At 59.1% G+C, this 19756-nt stretch overlaps 3 protein-coding genes across 7 annotated transcripts; 2 read left to right on the top strand and 1 right to left on the bottom strand.

Annotated features, from left to right (window-relative positions):
* The first annotated feature begins 78 nt into the window (after nt 1-78).
* Nucleotides 79-5396, top strand: TOR2A (torsin family 2 member A). The gene is given in 7 exon segments (XM_030961748.1): nt 79-103; nt 656-805; nt 808-1035; nt 1298-1563; nt 2650-2825; nt 3160-3287; nt 3827-5396. Coding segments are annotated over 7 exon segments (1218 nt in total). The 3' UTR covers nt 4072-5396.
* Nucleotides 5397-5945: 549 nt separating this feature from the next.
* On the top strand, nt 5946-8505 carry PTRH1 (peptidyl-tRNA hydrolase 1 homolog). Of its 3 annotated transcripts, XM_030961255.1 has the most exons (5): nt 5946-5964; nt 6507-6726; nt 6890-6989; nt 7579-7624; nt 8034-8505. In XM_030961255.1, the coding sequence occupies exons 1-5, from the start codon at nt 5962-5964 to the stop codon at nt 8217-8219; spliced, it is 555 nt and encodes a 184-aa protein (XP_030817115.1). In that variant the 5' UTR covers nt 5946-5961; the 3' UTR covers nt 8220-8505. The 3 variants fall into 3 exon arrangements, with proteins under 3 accessions (XP_030817115.1, XP_030817114.1, XP_030817116.1); XM_030961254.1 differs by lacking the exon at nt 5946-5964 and having other exon boundaries at nt 6426-6726; XM_030961256.1 differs by lacking the exon at nt 5946-5964 and having other exon boundaries at nt 6459-6726; nt 8114-8505.
* A 547-nt stretch (nt 8506-9052) lies between these two features.
* On the bottom strand, nt 9053-15909 carry CERCAM (cerebral endothelial cell adhesion molecule). 3 transcript variants are annotated; one of them, XM_030961251.1, is made up of 13 exons: nt 15713-15909; nt 14075-14185; nt 13766-13883; nt 13552-13686; nt 13258-13462; nt 13065-13184; nt 12871-12947; nt 12586-12692; nt 12348-12480; nt 12045-12172; nt 11766-11969; nt 10614-10850; nt 9053-9971 (listed from the first exon to the last, which is right to left on the bottom strand). In XM_030961251.1, exons 1-12 carry the CDS (start codon nt 15895-15897, stop codon nt 10616-10618), a joined length of 1758 nt encoding a protein of 585 aa, XP_030817111.1. In that variant the 5' UTR covers nt 15898-15909; the 3' UTR covers nt 9053-9971; nt 10614-10615. The 3 variants fall into 3 exon arrangements, with proteins under 3 accessions (XP_030817111.1, XP_030817112.1, XP_030817113.1); XM_030961252.1 differs by having other exon boundaries at nt 9053-9903; XM_030961253.1 differs by having other exon boundaries at nt 13258-13423.
* Between the last annotated feature and the right edge of the window lie 3847 nt (nt 15910-19756).

Below are 19756 nucleotides of genomic sequence, written 5' to 3'. Positions count from 1 at the left end.
CACCTTGCTGAACCTGGCCCCAGACCCCATGGTGGCCCAGTGGCAGCCCTTCTGATGAGGGCTGTGTGCTGTCACAGAATGGTTCAGGTTGAAAGAGACCACAGTGGGTCATCTGGTCCCACCTGCCCTGTCTGGACAATCTGTTCCAGTGCATGGTCACTGCACAGTAAAGAAGTTTTTACTTGTGTTCAGGTGGAATTTCCTGGGCATCAGTTTCTACCCATTGACTCTTGTCCACAGCACCACTGAGCAGGTCCGTCTTGGCATCCCCCCTTAGGTGTATAAATACATACATACATACATATAGATATAGATATAGATATAGATATAGAGATAGAGATAGAGATAGAGATAGAGATAGAGATAGAGATAGAGATAGAGATAGAGATAGAGATAGATAGATATAGATAGATATATATGAGCAGAGATGCAGGATCACCTCCCTGACCAGCTGGCAATACTCTCTCTAATCCACTCCAGGATCCCCCTGGCCTTGTTGTCCCTCAGGGCACACTGCTGGCTCACAGACACTTGTTGTCCACCAGGACCCCCAATCCTTTTCTGCAGAGCTGCTTTCTGTGTTAGCCGCCAGCCAGTACCGGTGTTCAGGGCTGTTCCTCCCCAGGTGCAGGACCCTGCATTTGTTGAATTTCAGGAGATTGTTCTCTACGAGAGGGTCGTGGGTCCCCAGGGCACGAGGGGACAGAAAGGACGGGGGGGGACAGGGACCCTGCCCAGGTGGGAGGCGGGGCGATACCGAACAGACCACGCCCTCTTTGTGCATGGTCACGCCTCTTTCCCATAGCGGGTCTTTCTGGCTCCTCCTTCGCGCGGGGCACGCTGGGAGTTGTAGTGCGGGCGGTGCGGAAGCCGCGGCCGCCATGGCCCCCGGAGCGGCCCCGGTCCCGGTCCCGGTCCGGGTGCTGCTGGTGCTGCTGGCGGCCGCCGCCCGCCCCGCCGCAGCCTGGGACCTGTGGGCGCTGCGCTGCGGCTTCTCGGCGGACTGCGAGTGCGGCTTCGGGCCCGACCTGCGCGGTCAGCGGGAGCGGCCGGGCGGGAAGAGGGTCTGGGGGCAGGGGGACCCTCAGGGGCGGGGGGCGCGCAGCCGCCGAGGCCGGGAGGCAGCAGGCGAGGGGGTCCCGGGAGCCAGCGAGGGTGTCCGGGGAGCCTGCCTGGGGGGTCCCTTGGGGCGGGGTCCCTCAGCCGGGGATGAGGGGCCCAGCGGGGCGGCCCCAGGAACGGGACAGGGAGCGGTGACAGCGCGCGTTCTCCAAGTCCTGGTTTCACTGCGTTTCAGGGCTGGAGTTCGACTTGGCCACGAATCTGGTGGGGCAGCCCCTGGTGAGGCAGCAGGTGATGAAGGGGCTGAGGGAGTTCCTGGAGAACCCGAACCCAGTGAAACCCCTCGTGATGTCCTTCCACGGCTCGACCGGAACAGGCAAAACCTACGTGAGCTCCATGCTCATCCGCTACCTCTTCCAGAGGGGGCTCCAGAGCCCCTATGTTCACCACTTCTCCCCCATAGTGCATTTCCCCCACGCTGAGCAGATCGAGCAGTACAAGGTAAGGGACACCGCTCAGCAGTGCCACTTCACTGGGGGGTTTGGCTGTGTCTGGGTTGATCCTCAGTACATATGCATTCAAGCTGTTCCCTCAAGTGCAGTAGGAATAAAAGCTCTTTGTTTTACCCTCTCAGACGAACATAGCTGAGAGAGTGGCTCCATACACTGGCTGAAGGATGCACTAGTAACTGCAATATACTCAGTTATTACTTTCGTCCTCTCCACAGCAGTCCCTGCCCTGATGGTGTCCTCATTCTTAAATATTTACACAGCTCTTTGAACACACAAACAAAAGTGCTTGGCTTAGATGAAAGGCACTAAAATTTCCCCATTGCTTTCCAAACAGCCTGATGGCTGTAAAAACCTGCATATCACTAGACTTGTAATCCCCTCCTCACAGAGCACGCAGCTCCGTAACAGCAGCTCCAGACTCTCCATGGTGCCATCCTGTCTCTTAGAGCTGAGAGAAGAGAGAATCAAAATGCCAGATTTTCAGCAGAGTGGGAATTCAGCACACCTGGACCTTTAGTTTCTGGGTGTTTGGAGAAGTGATTTGTTGTATTGTGTCCTTAGAGGAAATGCATTTGGAAAAGTAAATCCCTTCCTGGCTGAAGTGCTTCAGTTAGGAGTTTCACATGCCCCCAGGCAATGTGAGTGGTTTTGTGTGGGCTGGGAGGTGCCTTCAGCCATGATAAAGAGCTGTTCTGGGTCAGTGCAGGCACATGTTTCTGCATCAGAACAGGAGCTGGCAAGAAGCTGGGAACTGTAGATACAACAGGGAACGAGAAGAACGTGGGGAGCTGTAGGAGTCTGAATCTCCAGCTTTAGTGTGCTGTCTCCTCCTTTAAATCTGTATAAAAAGACCTACAATGGGCTAAAAAAGCTGGTAAACAGCCACTGTGTGAAACCCAGAATAAAGGGGCCTCCCCAGCACTGGGTGTTTCAGTTCTAAGTGTGTGGTGCTGTGCAGGGACACGCTGCTCTCAGCACCTTTGGCTGTGTTGAGCTCCTGCCTCAGCCTTTACTCTGGGGTGTTTGAGCCTTCCTTGCCATCTCACTGCCTCACACCTGGTGGGGTTTTTCCTAGGAAAGCCTGAAGCGCTGGATCCAAGGGAACCTGACCAACTGTGGGCGCTCAGCGTTTCTCTTTGATGAGATGGACAAGATGCACCCAGGCCTGATTGATGTGATCATCCCGTTCCTGGGGCCCTCGTGGGTTGTGTACGGGACCAACTACCGCAAAGCCATCTTCATCTTCATCAGGTGAGAGAGGCCTCTCCATGGGCCCTTCCAGCTCACTGCTGCCCATTTGGGCAGAGGTTGCACCTACCTCAGGGCGCAGCTTGTTTTGCCTTTCCTTCTCCAAGCCTTGAGCCTCTACAAATGCCAAGAGATGCAATCTCACAGTGAACAGACAGATCTGGAGAGTGTGAAAAAGCCTCCTCTGCATGTTATTTGGCTGCCTCTACAGGAGTTATTTTGGGCCAGGCAGCTGGGAGCTGCTGGCTTGCACTCTGCAGGCTGGTGGGCGTCAGGTGCCACCTGAGACACCAATTTTCCTGGCTGCACAGTGGATAAGGCTCTCATTTTTGTGCAGCAATGCAGGAGGGGAGCAGATCAACAACGTGACATTGGCTCTGTGGCGTGCCCGCAAGGACCGGGAGGAGATCAGCCTGCAGGACCTGGAGCCAGCCATCTCCAAGGCCGTGTTTGAAAACCCTGAGAGTGAGTCCATGGAGCTGAGCTCCTCCTGTAGCCCCACAGCCCAGCACAGGCAACTGGGCTGGTTCTAGGAAGCCACCCACACCACCTGCTACCTCCCAGGCAACCAGAAAGGGACAAGGAGGTTTTGAGGGATTGGAACTGTGATCCCCTTGAGGTTTCCTTCCTTCTGAGCCAGCAGACCTGTTGCCATATTTAGCAAAGTTCTTGGGAGACAAGGTGTGTTTGCAACTGGGGGCTGGCAGACAGCACAGCACACTTGCCAGAACAGCACTGAGCTATATCAATCCCCACTGCCTGCCTGCATCTCCTTGCATTGCCCTTAGCACAGGGAGCAGAGCTTAAATTCTGACTAGACAAGCTAAATCCCCCCATTCCTGGAGAACAAGTCTGTCTGGGGGGGAGGTGACAATTGATGGGTTCAAAACCAGCAAGATCTCTCTTCAGCAGAGTATTTTGGCTTCACACAAAGCAGCTCTTTGAATTGCAGGGCCTGCAGAGCCTCTCTGAAGGTAAAACCTTCTCTCCCTTTCCTTGTGCAGGTGGCTTCTGGAAATCTGGGATCATTAATGAGCATCTCATTGATTTTGTTGTGCCTTTCCTCCCACTGAAGCACCACCACGTGAAGCAGTGTGTTGTCAGTGAGCTCATCCAGCAAGGCCTCGAGGTACGCCCGGATGTCGTCCAGGAAGTGGCTGACAGCATCCCCTACTTCCCAGAAGAGGAGAAATTATTCTCATCAACAGGCTGCAAAACAGTGGCCTCTCGCATCAGTTTTTTCTTCTAGTCGCTGGCAAGGGCCTCTCTCAGATCCACATGGAGCTGGAAAGCAGCCAGGGCTGGTGGGATGTGCAGTGGGAATGGTGTGTCACTCCCCACAGCACAAGTGCTCTCCTGCTGAACTCTCTCCAGCTCCAAGGAGTCCACTGTAGGATGCAGCTGCAGGACCATGTGCAAATTATGTAATTTTAAGCACTTTACTGATTGACTCTTGGCCAGGTAAAGGTGGATCCACCACCTGAGACATGTGTGATGACATGGGGAAGATGCTGAGAGGGTCTGCAGTGTCAGGGAGGTTTTCACCCTGTCAACAGCACCCCTCCACAGCTCTCCCCACTTCTGGCAGCTGTTGATACCCAATACGTTAAGATTCTGAGCCCACAGAAGAATATTTCTTCCTTACAGCATTTTAACAGTTTTTTAAAACCTTTTTAAGCATAGCTGTGCCTCAGCTCCTTGGCACAACATAGTGGTGCTGACTCCTGTGAACACCTCAACATGGCAACCAAGGTTTCTTTTCAAGGAAGTTTTAGATCCTCCCACATTCCAGTTTGTTTTTACTGTGAATAGGTGCTTGGTAGCTTCCACACCAATGAGGGGGGTAATGTGGGAGAGGGGAACACCTGATCTGCCATGAGCCAGGCTCCCCTACCACCCCTTCATCCATCTTTCCCCTAAGGGCCAAAGGATTTCCCTGTAGCAAACCAGGAAAACAACAACAAGAGACTTCTTGCTTGTTTTACCAGCCATGCAGAATCTCATCCTACCTCCAGGGGAGCCCACAGTGCTGCTAACGGTTTTGAAAATTCCTTTTATTCACTGATGGTTTCTACAGCAGAGTTGGTGCTATGAGCTGTGGAGCTTCTTGTACATCCTTGTGCTGGTCAGACCTTGCAGGCTTTGGCTGGGCCAGCAGCCATTCAGCTTCTGGAGAGTGTCACAGTGGGGGACCTGGGGACAAGTTAGAGAAGATTAGTGCTCCAGACTGCCAAGCTTGGGATGCACAGCCTGGTTTTTGCCCTGATTTTAATGTCCTCTATGCTGTTATGGAATAAGAGGTCAGGGGAACCAGAGTCATTCACTCTCTAGGAACAACCTGCTCAAGGGATGGGTGTAGGGACACTTTGCAAATCTTCCAAAGCTCTGCTTGTTCCCTGTATGGAAATAAGCTGCCAGTGCTTGGGGACCATTCCAGCTCCAGGCCCTGAGCTTTGGGGATTTTAGACACCACCCAAAGGGTGCCCAAGAGCTGGCCCAAAGACAGAGGCAAAAATTCTGCCTCATGCAAAAATATTAATTTCTAATTTTAAAATAAATCTTATAAGAATGAAACAGTTGAGGTGTTTATACGGATTCCTGACTGCAGGTAGTGTGGAAGGACGGGGAAGATTTCCAATTTCCAGCACAGTGATGTGCTGCTGGGCTGGGGAACTGTCCCGGTGCCCTGGAACAAAGCTGTGCCCTGCTGGCAGGGTGAGTGGAGACAGAACGGGCACAAACAAACCGCGGGGCCCAGTCCTGGGCATTCGCTGCTCCTGCGAGTCCCTCAGGGACCCTCTGCAGAGCTTCTCGCGGTCTTCTCGATGAGACGGGGGCGGTTCCCAGGCCGCGGCGCCCCGTTAACGGGTCTCGTCGTCCCCACCACCATCTCTAGGACCAGCCGGCCCGCGGGGCATTATCACAGCGGCGACACCGCCCCCGACATCGCGACACCACCCACGACACAGCCCCGCCGCCCGCTAGAAAGATGGCGGCGCTGCCCGTAACCAAGATGGCGGCGGGGGCGGGGCGCTGAGCCGCGCGGGGCAGTGACGTCACGCGGGCAAGGAGGGCGATGCTGGCGGCGGAGATGGCGGGGAGCGCGCGAGCGCTCGTGGGGCGGGCGGGGCCGCGCGCCATGGTGAGGGCGGGGAGAGCGGGGCCGGGGGGCCGTGGGGACGGCTGTGAGGGGGAGCTGGACTGTCAGGGGCGCGCTGAGGGGAACGCGTGGCAACACATGGAGCTGGACTGTCAGGGGAACGGGGCTGTGAGGGGAACGGGGCTGTGAGGGCAACACATGGAGCTGGACTGTCAGGGGAACGGGGCTGTGAGGGTAGCACATGGAGCTGGACTGTGAGGGGGACGGGGGAATTGGGGGAACGAGGCTGTGAGGAGAACAGGGTGGATCAGGACTGCGGACCGAGCAGACGGAGCGCGGCTGTGAGGGCAGTGCCTGGGGGGATCAGGTCATGGGCGAGCACCGGCACGATCAGGGCTGCGAGGGAGGCACCGGGGGCAGAGGGACTGAAGGGAATGCTGTGGGGATTGCGGCTGTGAGGACCCAGCCAGCTGCGGGGAGCATGGAGGGAGCAGGTCTGAGCCATGCTGGAGGGGATCAGGCCCGTGGAGGGGCCAGGGGCCTCATGGTGGCCCGTCGGAGCACTGTTGACAGCTGTGATGCAGGTGGCCGGCCTGGGCAACTACGGGCTGAGAGGCACACGGCACAGCGTGGGCATGGAGGTGCTGGACCAGCTGGCCCGGCAGCTGGCGGTGGCTGAGGGCTGGCGAGTGGACAGGCGGTGCTGTGCTGATGTGGCCCTGGCCACAGCCCACGGCCTGGAGCTGCTGCTGCTCAAGCCACGGAGGTTCATGAACCTCAATGGGCTCAGCGTTGCCAGTGCTGGTGAGCAACTGGGTCAGCCCCAAAGCCTCTAGTGCCATCAGCCCCCTGTGACAGCCTTGCTGTCACCCTGCCCTCCATGGCTCACTACAGCCCCACTCTGTAGAGTCAGGGCCTGGTGAGTCTGTCTCCCCTCATTTCTTAGGTTGTATTTCTGTTTCCAAAGCTGAGATCTACAGCCTTGGCCCTGGAGACATTTACCTGGTTCATGACGACCTGGACAAGGCCCTGGGCAAGGTGGCAATCAAGCTGGGAGGCAGTGCAAGGTATGGGATAGCCCCAGCTCCCTGATTGTGTGAGCTGGTTTGAGGCTTTAACACGCCCATACAAGTTCATGGGCTGTTCTTGGCCCCATCCCACCAGCCTTGCAATGTTTCAGCTCTTGTCCTGGGCTGGATCTATTGCAGAGGCAACAGCTGGCTGTTTGGGCAGCCTCCCAGTTCCTGCCCTGGCAGGGAGGGTAGGGAGCCTCCTGGAAGCGGCTATGGGCTGGATTCAGCCCACATGAGTTTTTTATAGCACTCTGCCTCCACTCCAGCACCAGACATTTAACCTAGGAGAGCTTCCACTGCAGGATGGGGCAGGTACGGTGCTGGGCCCCAGTGCTCAGTCCCACATGCACCAGCTGTGGCAAGAGCTGACACACACAGAACGTGTTGTCCCAGCCCTGCTTCCCTAAATCCCCCAGCCAACTGCATGAGCCCCCAGGGCTGGATGTTCCTGCAGAACCAGGACATGGGAACTGCAGCCCTTGGCTGGGACCACATTCCCACATTCCTGCAGCAGGAGACCCAGGGCTATATGGGGGGGGTGTCTCTTACAAACTAAGTGTGGGTTTTCTCTTTCTCTCCCAAGGGGACACAATGGGGTCCAATCCTGCATCAGTGCTCTGCAGTCCAACGTGAGTACATGTCAGGGGAAGGGGATCAATCCTGTGCCTCCCTCAATGCATGCCTTGTTCCCCCAGTCCCATTTTTCTGATTCCTCTTAGACAAATCCCTGCTCCCTTTCGCCCCTTTTCTCCTTCCCCGTCATCCTGGAGGGCTGTTGTGTGTTTGGCCGCCATGGAGGACATGGAAACAATTAGCTGGAGTGCCTCTGCCAGGCCTGGCAGGAGCCTGGGATCTCAGCACGGCCCAGCTAAAGCCTCTTCCAAAATTATGTTTCTTGGAACAAGCACTCAAAACCACCTGGAAAACATGAGGAGCTGCTCCCTTGCTGCCCAGCACCACTCTCAGCACTGTCCCCTTGGCTAGCTCTGTCTGAACACTTGAGGGGAAGCTCCCCCAGCTCTCTCCCTTCCTCCCCAGGAGATGACCCGGCTCAGGATCGGCATCGGGCGGCCAGAGGGTGACATGACAGTGCCCAACTATGTCCTGTCTCCGTTCAGTGCTGGGGAGAGGGAGAAGCTGGAGCAGATCCTGGCCCAGGCAGTGACCTGCCTGCTGCAGCACATCCAGAGCCGAGCACCTACAGAGCCAGGGGACAAGGGCTGACACAAACCCCCCAGGACCCTTGTGGCTGATGGACAGGGTGCTGCAGGCACTCTGGAGTGACGTGGTGGGGAGCAGAGCTGGCCCAGCCGGGCAGCCTGGCTGGGAGCTGGGGCAGCCTCCTTCCATGCCCGCACCAATCCAGGCAGTTCGTGTCTCACTTGAATCCCTGCAGAGGCTCCATGCCTCAGTTTGGCACAGAAATTAAATAAACCCTCACCCTGACTCTGCCCTGCTCCTGCCTCTCTTCCATGTGCCGCTTGCCAAGCTTGGGTTGTCCTTGGCACTGCAGCTCAAATCTGTGTTCCCATCCCTGTTCGACCAGCACAGTCTGGAGGGACGCTTCTAATGAGAAATGGAGAGCAAAAGCAGCTACCTCTGTAGAGTCCAAAGGCACTTCAGCTTTGCTGAGAAACTGGCAAGCACGGAGAGCCTGGAATCCCATAGTGTGCTGCTCTGACTGAGCTGCAGCAATTTCAGGGCTGGCCTCACAGTGTTTTTGAGTTCAGTGGTTTTGGCTGAAACTGTGGAGTTTCCAACAGCTGCAGGAGTTCTGGCTTCCCGCAGACCCGTTGCAGGTCTCGTGGAGAGCACAGACTGAGGCAGTGTGTCCCCCACCACTGCTGTGTTCCAGAGTCCTGGGTATGCCAGCATGTCCTGCCCAGCTCTGTATCCCAGGAACACTGAGACAGCCAGCAAGGGCAGCTCCTCTCCTGCATCCCAGCAGGATGGAACAAGCACTGGGACGCTTGCTGGCTGACGTATACCACAGTGTTTCTGTCGCTTCCATCCGCTGCTCCAGCTGGCACCAGACATTCTTCTGCTCCATCCCCAGCTCCTGGAGCACTGGGGCTGCCTGGACCAGGGGAAAAGCTGGGAAGCAAAAGTGTGCCCAGCCTGTCATCCCTTCCTCACCAATGTCTATACTGGCTGGGACCCTGCACTTGCAGAACAGGCACTTGGCCTTCTCCCTGTTCTCCAGGAGATCCACTCGGATCTTCAAGTCCCGTGTGATCTGCAGCTGTTTGGTTTTTTTCCAAAGGTCCCTGCTGTAGCTGTTCAACCTGCCCCAAATGATGCTTTCTTGAATCCCTTGGTAGTCTCAGACATCTCTCTGGGTGTCTGCTACCAAGGCCTCCACCTGCTGCTCCATCACCTCCACTCCCAGGGGAGAGCGAAGCTCTGTGAAGATGCCACTCACCTTTCCCACCCAGACCCCAAGGGTGAGCTTCAATCTTCCTCCCCATCGCCCTTCCCTCTCTTTCTCCCTTACAGATTTCATTCCCAATGTTCCCAGCTGAGGGAACTAGCCAGGCCGTCGCCCCTGCAGCACCAAGGGAACGTGGGGCAATGCCAGCACCCAGCACATCAGCTCAAACAGTCTGCTTTAATCCTCCCTGGGCTTCCACCCAGGCACAGCACGAGGGACAAGCCCGGTCAGTGGCAGGAGGCCACCACGTGTGCCAGGCCAAAGCCTCCCCAAAGTCCAGGCTGGTGGAGATGGCAGAGTTGGCATTGATTGGGACTGTCCTGGAGATGTGTCCTCAGCAGAGATGGAGCACAGCACTCCTCTGGTCTCTCCACTTGGCAGGGAAAGGCTTTCCTGGGGCAAATCCTGCCTTGGGTGGATTTGTCACATGCAGATTCGAAGAACCTTCTGGGGCTCTGTCCAGGGCAGCTGCATCTCCTGAGTGGGAGAGGGCAGTATAAGGTCCTTGCCTATGGTGCTCCCAGCTGGATCACAATCCCTCATCCCTAGGAAGCACGGACACAGACATTAGTGGTCACGGCAGGAGCAGCCCCAGCGTGTTCACGCCTGCAGCGAGGCAGTGGGAGGGCTGTTTCCATCCTCCCCCGGTCTGGCAGCTCCCAGGGCAGTTCTGCTGCCAGGACAAGCAACCTCAGGCAGGGAAAGTCTGACCCAGCATTAACTGTGTCTATGCTGCCCTGGGGCTGAGCCAGTGTGGGTCACCTGCCTTCCTGCCTGCCCACAGCCCCAAGGAGACCCACTTCTGAGGGGAGCAAGCAGTGCTGGGCTGAAACGTTCCCCTGGGAGATGCCCCAGCTCTTTCCACACTTTTGCAGCAGGCAAAGGAGCGTTCTCCCTCATCTGAGGGGCTGGGGAGCAGCATGGACTCAGGGAGATGGAGGGCCCTGTTCCCATATCCCCTCCAGCCCAGTGCAGCCCCACATGGGACATCTGTGTCCCCACCCCTTTCCCCACCTGGAAGAGACAGTCTGGTCTCTGTTTCCCAATGCTTTCAGTCTGATGGGGAGAGCTGCTGCCCCATGACAAAAACAAACTAGACATGTGGGATACATCTGAACATGGCACATGCAGGCAGACACTCCCCAGCTGCTCTGTCCCCTGTGCCTGGGTCTCACAGCCTTGCTCACCATCACAGCTCGTCACGGGCTGTGGAGCGGAGGTGGCCAGCGCTGCCCCGTGAGTCCCTCAGTGTTTTCTGTGAGCCAATCCAGTCAGTCTTCTTGGCATCGTCATCCCAGATGGTGGAGGTCTCGGTGTCACTCAGCCAGTTGCTGTCCCCAGCATAGTGAGTGGGATAAACCAGGAGGGGGTGAGCTGAAAACACCAGCAAGTCCCGTGGGGAGAAGTGCCGCTTGTAATCCTCACTGGGGAAAGGGGAGCAGACCCGAGAGAAAAAACTGGCTTTCAGAGCATGGCACAGAGGAGAAAAAACACTGGGAAAATCAAATCAAATCAAATCAAATCAAATCAAATCAACCACCTGGGGAAGGCTCCATGCAGGGCAGGGGCTAAGGAGGGATGTGGGGTAGCAGGCATGGAGCTGGGGAATGCTGGGCGGGCACTGTGGAGGGATTACAGACAGGACAGGACCTGTGGCTCCCCACCAGCTGGGGCCGGCTCTTGGCACAGAGTGGGCCTCTGGCACAGCATCCAGCTGGCCCTGAGACAGAGCTGTCTGGTGCTGTTATGCCTGCAAGCAGGGGGCTTCCAGCTGCTGCTGGTGCATGTCCAGAGCCCTAATCTGTCCCTCCATCCACCTCCAACCTGCCTTTTACATGCCTGATCTGTGTGTTTGTCCATCCTGCTCACTGGGTTTCCCAATCCCTTCTCTCCCAGGACACCCACCCACTGGTGCTCACTCCCCCCCTCAATTGCCCCCCCCTCCCCAGACAAAGCCTTACCGCTGACCCCAAAGAGGGGCATAAAAGTGCTCCAGATTGGGGCTGAGACCCCCAACCAGGGGCAAGGGACCACACAGCCCCCCCAGCACGAGGGTACAGGGGGATGCTCCCCACCCCTTGCCATGGGGCCATGACCCTGTGCAGAGCCCACACCAAGCCCCAGCTCCGTTCCCATTCCCCCACCCCACGCTGGCACAGGGCCATTTTCCAGCGGCCAGTGGCCAGGCAGCGGCCGGCTGAGAATGAGCTCATGCTACAGATGTTTTCCTCCAGCATGAGTAACGCCTGCAAGGGTGAGGTGGTGACGGCAGAGAAGAAACACACTGTCCCACACTGGCATGGTCAGGCCAGCACCCTCCTGCGCAATCTGCTCCTTACTTGGGGTGCTTGTCATACATGATGGGCAGATACTCGTCCACGGGCAGCATTTTGGAGAGTGGTTTGGTGGCCAGCAGTTTCTGTGCCCCGTGGTGGGAGATGGCGTAGGCCAGTGTCCAGTATGAGTACCCGGCCACCACCAGGTTCCGCACGCCTTCCACAGGTGCCTCATCCTCATCGTTCACCTGCTTCCTCCCTAGGTAGCTGTGGGGTGGCCAGGGTACCATGAGAGCCAGCCTTGGGGACCCCACCCCACATCCCCCTGGCCCCAGCACCTACATGAGGTCCCAGTCCTGCTGTGCCCGCTCCAGCTCGTCCATCAGCCGCTGCAGCCGTGCTGGGAAGGCAGCCTCGAAGCGCACGTCATCCTCGAACACCACTGACCGCTCCAACCCCCGGGACACGATCTGGGAGAGGGCACAGAGGTGCCAGCCTATCCCAGCACCACTCTGGGCCATACTGGGGCCACTGACCCTGCAGGACACCCCTTCTCCCAGGTCCTCCAGACATCTGTGATGCTCACAGGGTCCCTGCCCACTGCTGGTGGCCCTTAGGGACCCCGTGGCTGCTGTGGCCCCATACCTCCTTCCAGATATTGTAGTGGCTGAGGAAGCAGCCGACCTCACCCTTGGTGAGCGTGCGGCCGGAGAAGGGATCGTAGTACCCAGGTAGCAAGTCCACACCCAGCACCTTGATGTCACTGCTGTTGAGGGTGCTGCAAGGCGAGGGGGCTGCATCAGTGAGGTGTCCCACCAGACACTCCCTGTCCCCTCCCCAGGGTGACACCAGGGGACTGGCTGAGTGGTCCTCCCATGGTCACCTGCCATCCACAGCATCCACCACCCGTGGAATGATCTCCAGCTCCTGCAGGGATGCCAGCATGCGCTGCCGCCGGTCTGGCCTCCGCACCAGGTTGATTAGGAAGATCTGGGGAGGAAGAGAGCCCCAACAATGGGGCACATTGTCATGGGGGACACACAGGCTGCCTGGCTACTGCAGGATGGGAACAGGGGCTCGGGCTTTGCCATGGATAGATGCAATCAGAGAGATGGATGCCACCAGGGGGATGGACAGGGGAACACGAATGGCTCCATTGAGCACTTACTTCATCAAAGCCCATTTTTGTGAGCGGCCTGGGCAAGAGAGAAATGTGCCTGGAGCGCTGCATGGGGGGACCATCCACTGTGGAGAGAGGAGACACTCTTCAGTGGAGCCCAGATTCCCCTGGCTGGGAGCTGGGGCTGACAGCCCTGTCAGGACCTGGAAGCCTCCAGGACCTCTCCACCCATGAGCACTCACCCATGGCCTCCAGCGTGAGATGCACAAAGTTGGCATGATCATCCTCCAGCGTCTGGTGGGCCTTCACAGGAACATTGATGTAACCAAAGTGGTGCTGGTTGCACACATGGACCTCCACACCTGCCGGATGAGACAGGTGAGCAGCACAGCCCCACCCAGTCCCTGCACCCCCTGAAACCCCCATCACCCTCACCAGCCTCCTGGCAGGAGTAGGCAAAGACAATGATGTCATCGAAGGCCCAGGTGTAGTTGGGGTGGGGCGGGTAGAAAGCCAAGTGCGAGGTCTCCTCCTTGCGCAGGTCGATCAGGAAGGTGGCGTAGACCATGGGCACGCGGAAGCAGCCCCGGCGCTGCCGGTTCTTGGTGGGGAAGTAGTCGGGTGTCCGGCGATAGAAGCCCTGCGGTATCACACCCCCACAGTGCTCCACGGCAGAGAGCTCCCCCACCACGGGGGTGTCCCATTCTGCAGGGCTTTCTGGGCACCTACCTGGGGTGTGATGCCACACCAGAAGTTGGAGTAGAAGGTCTGCGAGTCCAGCATGGGGGCCACCACTGACTTGTTCTGCGCCATGAGAAACTTGAGGGTCTGGTTGTTGGTCAGGATGCTGTCAGTGTCCATGAACTGCAGAGACAGCATGGGTTCTGGAAACATGGAGAAGCCCACCTCAGCCCCCACGCCACCAGTGCCCCAAGTCCCTTACCAGGATGTACTCTGCCTGCTGCTCCCGGGCGTAGGTGAGAGCTTCCTGCTTCAACTTCATCACGTTTTCATAGCGTTTGTCACTCCAGTGCTTGGGACCAAGCTCATCGGGGTAGGAGCTGGGCGGGGGGGGCAGGGGTTAACCTCACTTGCTGGGAATGCACAAACTCAGTGCAGGCTGTTCATGCCAGCAGGCTGAGTCAGCCCCACTCCGCTGAGCTCCTCCTGGTCACTGGCCAGGGATAGCTGATGCTGCTCCAGGAGCCCCCCAGCCCACACCTGCACCCACCCAGCTCTCACCCAGCCTCACCTGGGCTCCTCTTGCACCTTCAAGGCCACCGAGTGATAGTCCTTCCCCACGGCCCCCAGCCACTCCTGCAGCATTGCAGTCGTGTTGTCCGAGTTGTGGTCTGTTGCACACCTGGGATAAGGGGACATCAACCTCTGAGGGTCCTCCTCAAGGGACAACCAGGACCTCACCCTGCACTAGAAATGCTCACGAGGCCAAAAGACTGAGCCAGTGACAGACTTGCTTGGGAACATAACATGTAATTTGAAGGAACCAAGGCTGTGCAGGCAGGAGGGAGAACGCCAACTGAAAATTTCTTCCTCAGTGCCACTGCCAGCCAGGCTGTTCCACAGCTCCCATCCTGCATCCCAGTGGCAGCCCTGGACACGTTCTCCTCACCCCAGCCTTGTGACTGCCCACCACGAGCACTGCAGGACAGCTGCTTTGTCCCCCTGTCCCTGCACCCCACGTACCCCTGTGCATCCCACTGTTCCAGCAGTGAGAGGAAAGGACTCAACAGTAAAAAATCAACAGCAAAAAATCCCCCTTCCTGAACATTCCCTTTGCCGGGCACCATCACCATTCCCAATTCTCCCACCCGTCCTCAGAACAATGTTCACAGCGAGCCCAGCACAAACAGAGCTGAGCCCACCTCGCACTGGGCCAAACCCCAGGTTCCCACACTCCTCGACTTGTCAAAGAGCCTCAGGACATCCCCCAGGCACTGGCGTCATGGGGATTTGACAGATTGAGGGGAGAAGGCAGGATCTGTATCCCCCCAGCTCCACGGGCTGCTCTGGAAACACTCTGCAGGGTCCTGCAGCCGGGGGGTCCCGGGGGGTGCAGCGGGTAAAGGTGAGGACGCCCCTTCCCCTTCCCCTGCCGGCAGCTGACCCCCGCCCCAGCCCCGCCAGGATCCCCGGCCAGCCCCCGCCAAAGCAGCTGCAGAAAAGTTTCCGACAAGTTCAGGCGACAGACGGCAGTGGCGCAGGAGGAGACAGGAGACTCCTCTTCCAGCCAACCCCCGGCACGGTAACGGGGCTTTGGGGTGTCTTTGGGGAAGGGGCCCGAGGGAGAGCCCTGCGGGGAGGGGGAAGGCAGTGCCTGTCCCTGGTGATGCAGAATCCCCTTGTGCCCGGGGGTCCCCGCTCTCATCAGCCCCACAGCTCCCTCAGGGGAAAGGTGAGGGTCCAGCCCCTGCACCGCGGGGCAGCCCGAGCCCCTCTCGCTGCCCTGCTGGGTCCCACACACGGGGCAGAGCCACCCCTCACATTGTGGAGCTGGGGACGCTGCCACCAGCGGGGTCCCTGTTCCTCCCGAAGGTCCCTGCCCCCTAAAGATTCCCCCGCAGTTCCCCATTCCTTCGAATCTGTTCTGCCCTTCCAAGAGCCCCCAGTTCCCCCACTCTCCCTCGTTCCCCCCCCGCATTTTCCTCCGGGTCCCTGCTATCCTTGGCTCTCCATTCCCCTCACAGTCTTCCCTAATCCCCGGACCCTCCTTCCCCCACTATCTCCATTCCCCGGGGCTCCCCGCTATCCCCGCGGTCCCTGTGAGTGCAGCATCCCGGCTCCCCCCGGGGTGCCCATTCCCCCACAGCCCTCTCCTCCCCCAGGATCCTGCCTGCTCTCTGCCCGCTCCCCCGGGGTGCCGCTGCCTCACCACAGGGCGATGCTGCTCGCGGGATAGTCCAGGCGCTCCAGGGCTCCCAGGCAGTGCGGCAGCGAGTGCTGCGCGTTCCGGGCCAGGAGGGCGAGCACCAGGCGCGGTGGGGCTGCCCCGGTGCCGGTCCCGGTGCCGGTGGCCAGCAGCAGGAGGAGGGCGCAGAGCGGCCCCGCGGCGCCCATGGCGGAGGCGGCGGGCGGGGAAGGGGCGGGCTGGGACCCGCCGTGCTCAGCGCACCCCCCGCCCCCGGCCCCGGCCCGGCCCCGCCGCCGCAGCAAGCCCCGGGGGCCGGTTTGGGTCGGGCTGCCTTAAATAGAATCGGTATCGGTGCAGAGCCCCGCACAGCCCACGGCTGGGGGGCGAGAGACCGGGAACACCCCGGGACCCCCTCCCGAGGATGCTCCAGGGCATCCCCACGGTGCCTGCACGGCGTGGGTGGGTGGGCAATGGGATGAGGGGGTTATGGTTTGGGGTAATATGGCCAAGGGTTGCCGAGGGCAGCATCGCCAGGGGGCTCAGGACAAGGGGATCATGGCCAGGGAGGTTTGTGGCTGGGGGGGGCTTGTATGGCGAGTGGGGCTCATGGCTGCCACCCTCAGCAGGACAGCCCACTCCTCTGAGCCGTGTCCCCCCAGGCTGTCCCCATGGCTGTCCCCATGGCTGGCCATTCGCAGGCCCACGGGTGTGTCTGCGACGTGTCCGAGCCGCGGGCAAGGGCAGGCCCGGGGCCTGTGGGATGTTTGACCAATCCTTCTGGTTTTCCACCCAATCCATAAATGCAGCCGTCAGCTCCCGGAGCAGCGCAGGCCTGGGGGGGCTCACGCCCAGCAGGGCGGGCAGTGACTCGGCGCTCCCCACCGGCGATGCCGGGCACCTCTCACTGCGATGGCACCGAGCCCTGCGGAGGCTCGGGTGGATGCCACACGAGGCCGAACTGTGCCCACCCGTGCCAGGGTGAGGGACGCCCCGGATAGCTGCTGGCGCCGGCTCCGTGTCCCCCCGGGGCTCCGTCAGGGTGCAGCGGAGGGGTCGGGAAGTGAACAATCCAGAACACCTGAAAGAACCAGCAGAGAGGGCGGGGGACTCACAGGACCCGGCAGCGACTGCAAGGAGAGAAAAATGCTGTTTACAGCCCGGGCTCGGACAAGTATTTCGGGAAGGGCTCGGCGCCAGCGCAGCCGGGAATTCCCAGCCATGGAGGAGCTGCGGGAAGGGACAGGCGCCCGAGAGCCCAGCGGAGCCGGACCCACCCGTGTCCGTGTCGGGATCCACCCGTGTGCATCCCCCGTGAGGCGGAACGAGGGGCAGCCCCGCAGCCCAGGAGGGGATGCGGGCGGAGCAAGGGCCGCAGAGCAGCGGGAATGCCCCGGAGCCCGCGGCCCCCCCGTCCCTCGGGGACACCCCCGCCGGCACCGCCCCCGCACCGCGGCCCCGGCCCGGCCGCTGCTGCCACCTCCCGGCGCCGCCGCACCGCTCCCGGTGGGGAGCCCGGGCTCTGCCCGAACTGCATCCGATCCCCACGTCCCCACACCCCTCTCCCCCTGCCTTTCTTCATCCCTGCATTCCATCATCCCTATATCCCTGATGCCCACACCCCTCCAGCCCTTCACCCCTCCGTTCTTTCATCCCTGCATCCCTTCCCTTCTTCATCCTGATATCCCCACATCCCTCCATCCCTGCATTGTCCCTCAGGGTCACAGCTGGACCTGCCCTTCCCCTGGCACCCACACAGTTCAGCCACCCAAGCACAGCCGTGGCCCCACTGCCCTGTACAGCCCTCACAACACTCCCCAGCCGTGGGCTCCAGAGCACAGAGAGGGGGACACTGCCCTTCCCACAGCCCCATCACCCCCAAAGCAGGCAGAGAAAGGGGGGCACTACTGTGACACAGGGAAACTGAGGCACGAGCCAGTGAAATGTGCTGCACACAGACAGGCTGGGACTGGTGGAGGGACAGAGCGTCCTCTGCCTGTCCTCCCAAGCTCAGCTGGGGTCAGAATTATCCCTGCCTTTGCAATCTGCCTTCCCCTCACATCCTGGCTGCTCACAATGAACGCTCAGAGCCCACTGATAACCAAGAGGCACCTTATGAGCAGTTTGGGGTGTACAATGGAAAAACAACCCTGGGTGAGCTCGGGGAGAAGGAGGACACAGAGATTCCTGTCAGGGCAACTGCTGGGTGCTCCTCAGGGTGACAGCTCCGTGCTGGGGCTCAGCATCTCCATCTGCACCAGGCTGCTAGCACAGGGCTGTGACAGGTCCTGTGCCCCAGGAGCAGGACTGGAGGGCAGCTGGCAGGTCCCCACAGGGCCCAGGGTGTCGCCAGGGGGCTCAGGACACCCTCAGAGCTCTGTGCACTCATGGTGACACCTGCACTACAGAGCCAGCACTGGGCCTGCAAGGATCCTGCCTGGAAAAACATCTTCCAAACCCAAGGCTCCAGGCAGGAGCAGCCCTGCACAAAGTTTACAGGAATATGTTTTCTTTTTTTTTACAGGAAAAAGTTGCTCTTGGACCCAGGGATGAGGATTTTGGTTACCTCCCACCTCTCTCCACCCCTTCCTTGAAATTTTCTAGGATTTTCAGCAAAGCCTTTGAAAAGCTCCAGTTTCCTCAAACGTCCTATCTTTGTGCTTTAAAAGGCTCAACCTTGGTTGCAAAAGGCAAATATATAAAGATATGTATTTATATATATGTGTCTATAAATGCAGAAATTCTGTGTGCGTGTGTGTACATGGCCAAGGCCGCTACAAGTCCCTTGGTCAATAAAACATTTTTTATTAATTTTTTTTCACAAGAAAAAAACATCCTGGGGATCCAGCTAGCTGCCCAAAGTCCATGGTACTCCCAAGGCTCCCCATTCCCACGCTGTGACATTGCCTAAATGATGCTCTCCCCTCCAGATATGCCTTCTCCAGACCTCCCCTGACTTACCCAGCCTCAAAACATCAGCTCTGTTTCCTGCTGGGGAAACTGAGGCACAGAGCCCTCCCCCCTGCTTCTCAGCCTCCCAGCAAGTGCCTGTCCAGGGGAAACTCTGTAACCAAGGGAGTGCCTGTGAATCCACCACACCTTCTGCTCTGCAAGCCCCTCATCCTGCACCTTTCCAGCTGTTCCAGATGTTTTCCCCACCTCCCAGCTGTTGGGTAGCTCAGGAGGCCAGCGCTCCCCTCTCAGCTGGGTTTTCCTTCCAGGTCTCTGCTAAACCCATCACATCCATGGGCTCTGCTCCACTTTCCTCCTCCCAGGCTGCTTCTGCAGCGAGCAAAAACCACAGATCTTCCCACACAGAAAAATGCAGGGGAATTCACGCCATCTTGGAGGGCTTTGGGCCATCCTGGGAGGGATTTTGGCCACCCGGGGGGATTTTGGCCCACCCAAGAGATGCTGTGCCAGAGGAGCTGGGGGCTGATGGGAGCAGCATTCTCAGCCTGGCTGCGGGGAAAGGGAGATTTGTGCCACTGTAAACGGGGCAGTGACACACTGCCAGCATCCCCCAAACCCACTGGGAGACCCACTGGGGTCTTCCTGGTGGGCTGTGAAATCCTGGGAGTGTAAAGGCTTCCTGGGGATCCTTCATGTCCTGCTGGGAGCAGGAATCCGTGCTCGGCCCCACCTGCAAGGCACTGCCACCCTTGGAGCCACGTTCAAGCCCTGCAGTGGCCCAGTCCTGACCCTCCTGGGTGGCACAGCTGGCTCAGTCTCAGAATGGTCCCTTTTCTCCCCAGTCTGGACCACATCTTCTGGCATCAGGGCCAGCAGCACCCTGGCTCTGGCTGTCAAAGGGACCCCAGGCACCTGTCAGTGGGCAGAGGAACACTTCCCACAGCAAGGGGAAACTGAGGCAGGAAACCAACACCAGGCTGTCAACAGGCACGGAGAGGCTGCACACCCTGAGGGACAACAGGGAGCTGCCCTGTGTCCCCCCAGTGCCACAGCTCAGAGGGACAGCGACAGAGGGTACCCCAAGGACCAGGTCCCCCCCTGCAATGCGCTGACCGCTGCACTCCCGTCCCCTCCGTCCCTCCCTCCTCTCACCCC

The sequence above is a fragment of the Camarhynchus parvulus genome, chromosome 17 (genome assembly GCF_901933205.1).
Source record: "Camarhynchus parvulus chromosome 17, STF_HiC, whole genome shotgun sequence".
Taxonomy (NCBI): domain Eukaryota; kingdom Metazoa; phylum Chordata; class Aves; order Passeriformes; family Thraupidae; genus Camarhynchus; species Camarhynchus parvulus.
This window is presented reverse-complemented; position numbering and strand designations above follow the sequence as displayed.

What these genes read in the sequence shown, in the direction of transcription:
- PTRH1 (XM_030961254.1), top strand. Translation starts at nt 6,426, where the DNA reads ATGCTGGAGGGGATCAGGCCCGTGGAGGGGCCAGGGGCCTCATGGTGG. An exon ending in GCTCAGCGTTGCCAGTGCTG is followed by an intron (nt 6,727 to 6,889) that starts GTGAGCAACTGG and finishes CTGTTTCCAAAG; the next exon opens with CTGAGATCTACAGCCTTGGC. An exon ending in TCAGTGCTCTGCAGTCCAAC is followed by an intron (nt 7,625 to 8,033) that starts GTGAGTACATGT and finishes CTTCCTCCCCAG; the next exon opens with GAGATGACCCGGCTCAGGAT.
- CERCAM (XM_030961251.1), bottom strand. Translation starts at nt 15,897, where the DNA reads ATGGGCGCCGCGGGGCCGCTCTGCGCCCTCCTCCTGCTGCTGGCCACC. An exon ending in TCTCACGCTGGAGGCCATGG is followed by an intron (nt 12,948 to 13,064) that starts GTGAGTGCTCAT and finishes CTCTCTCCACAG; the next exon opens with TGGATGGTCCCCCCATGCAG. An exon ending in ATGTATGACAAGCACCCCAA is followed by an intron (nt 10,851 to 11,765) that starts GTAAGGAGCAGA and finishes CCCTTTCCCCAG; the next exon opens with TGAGGATTACAAGCGGCACT.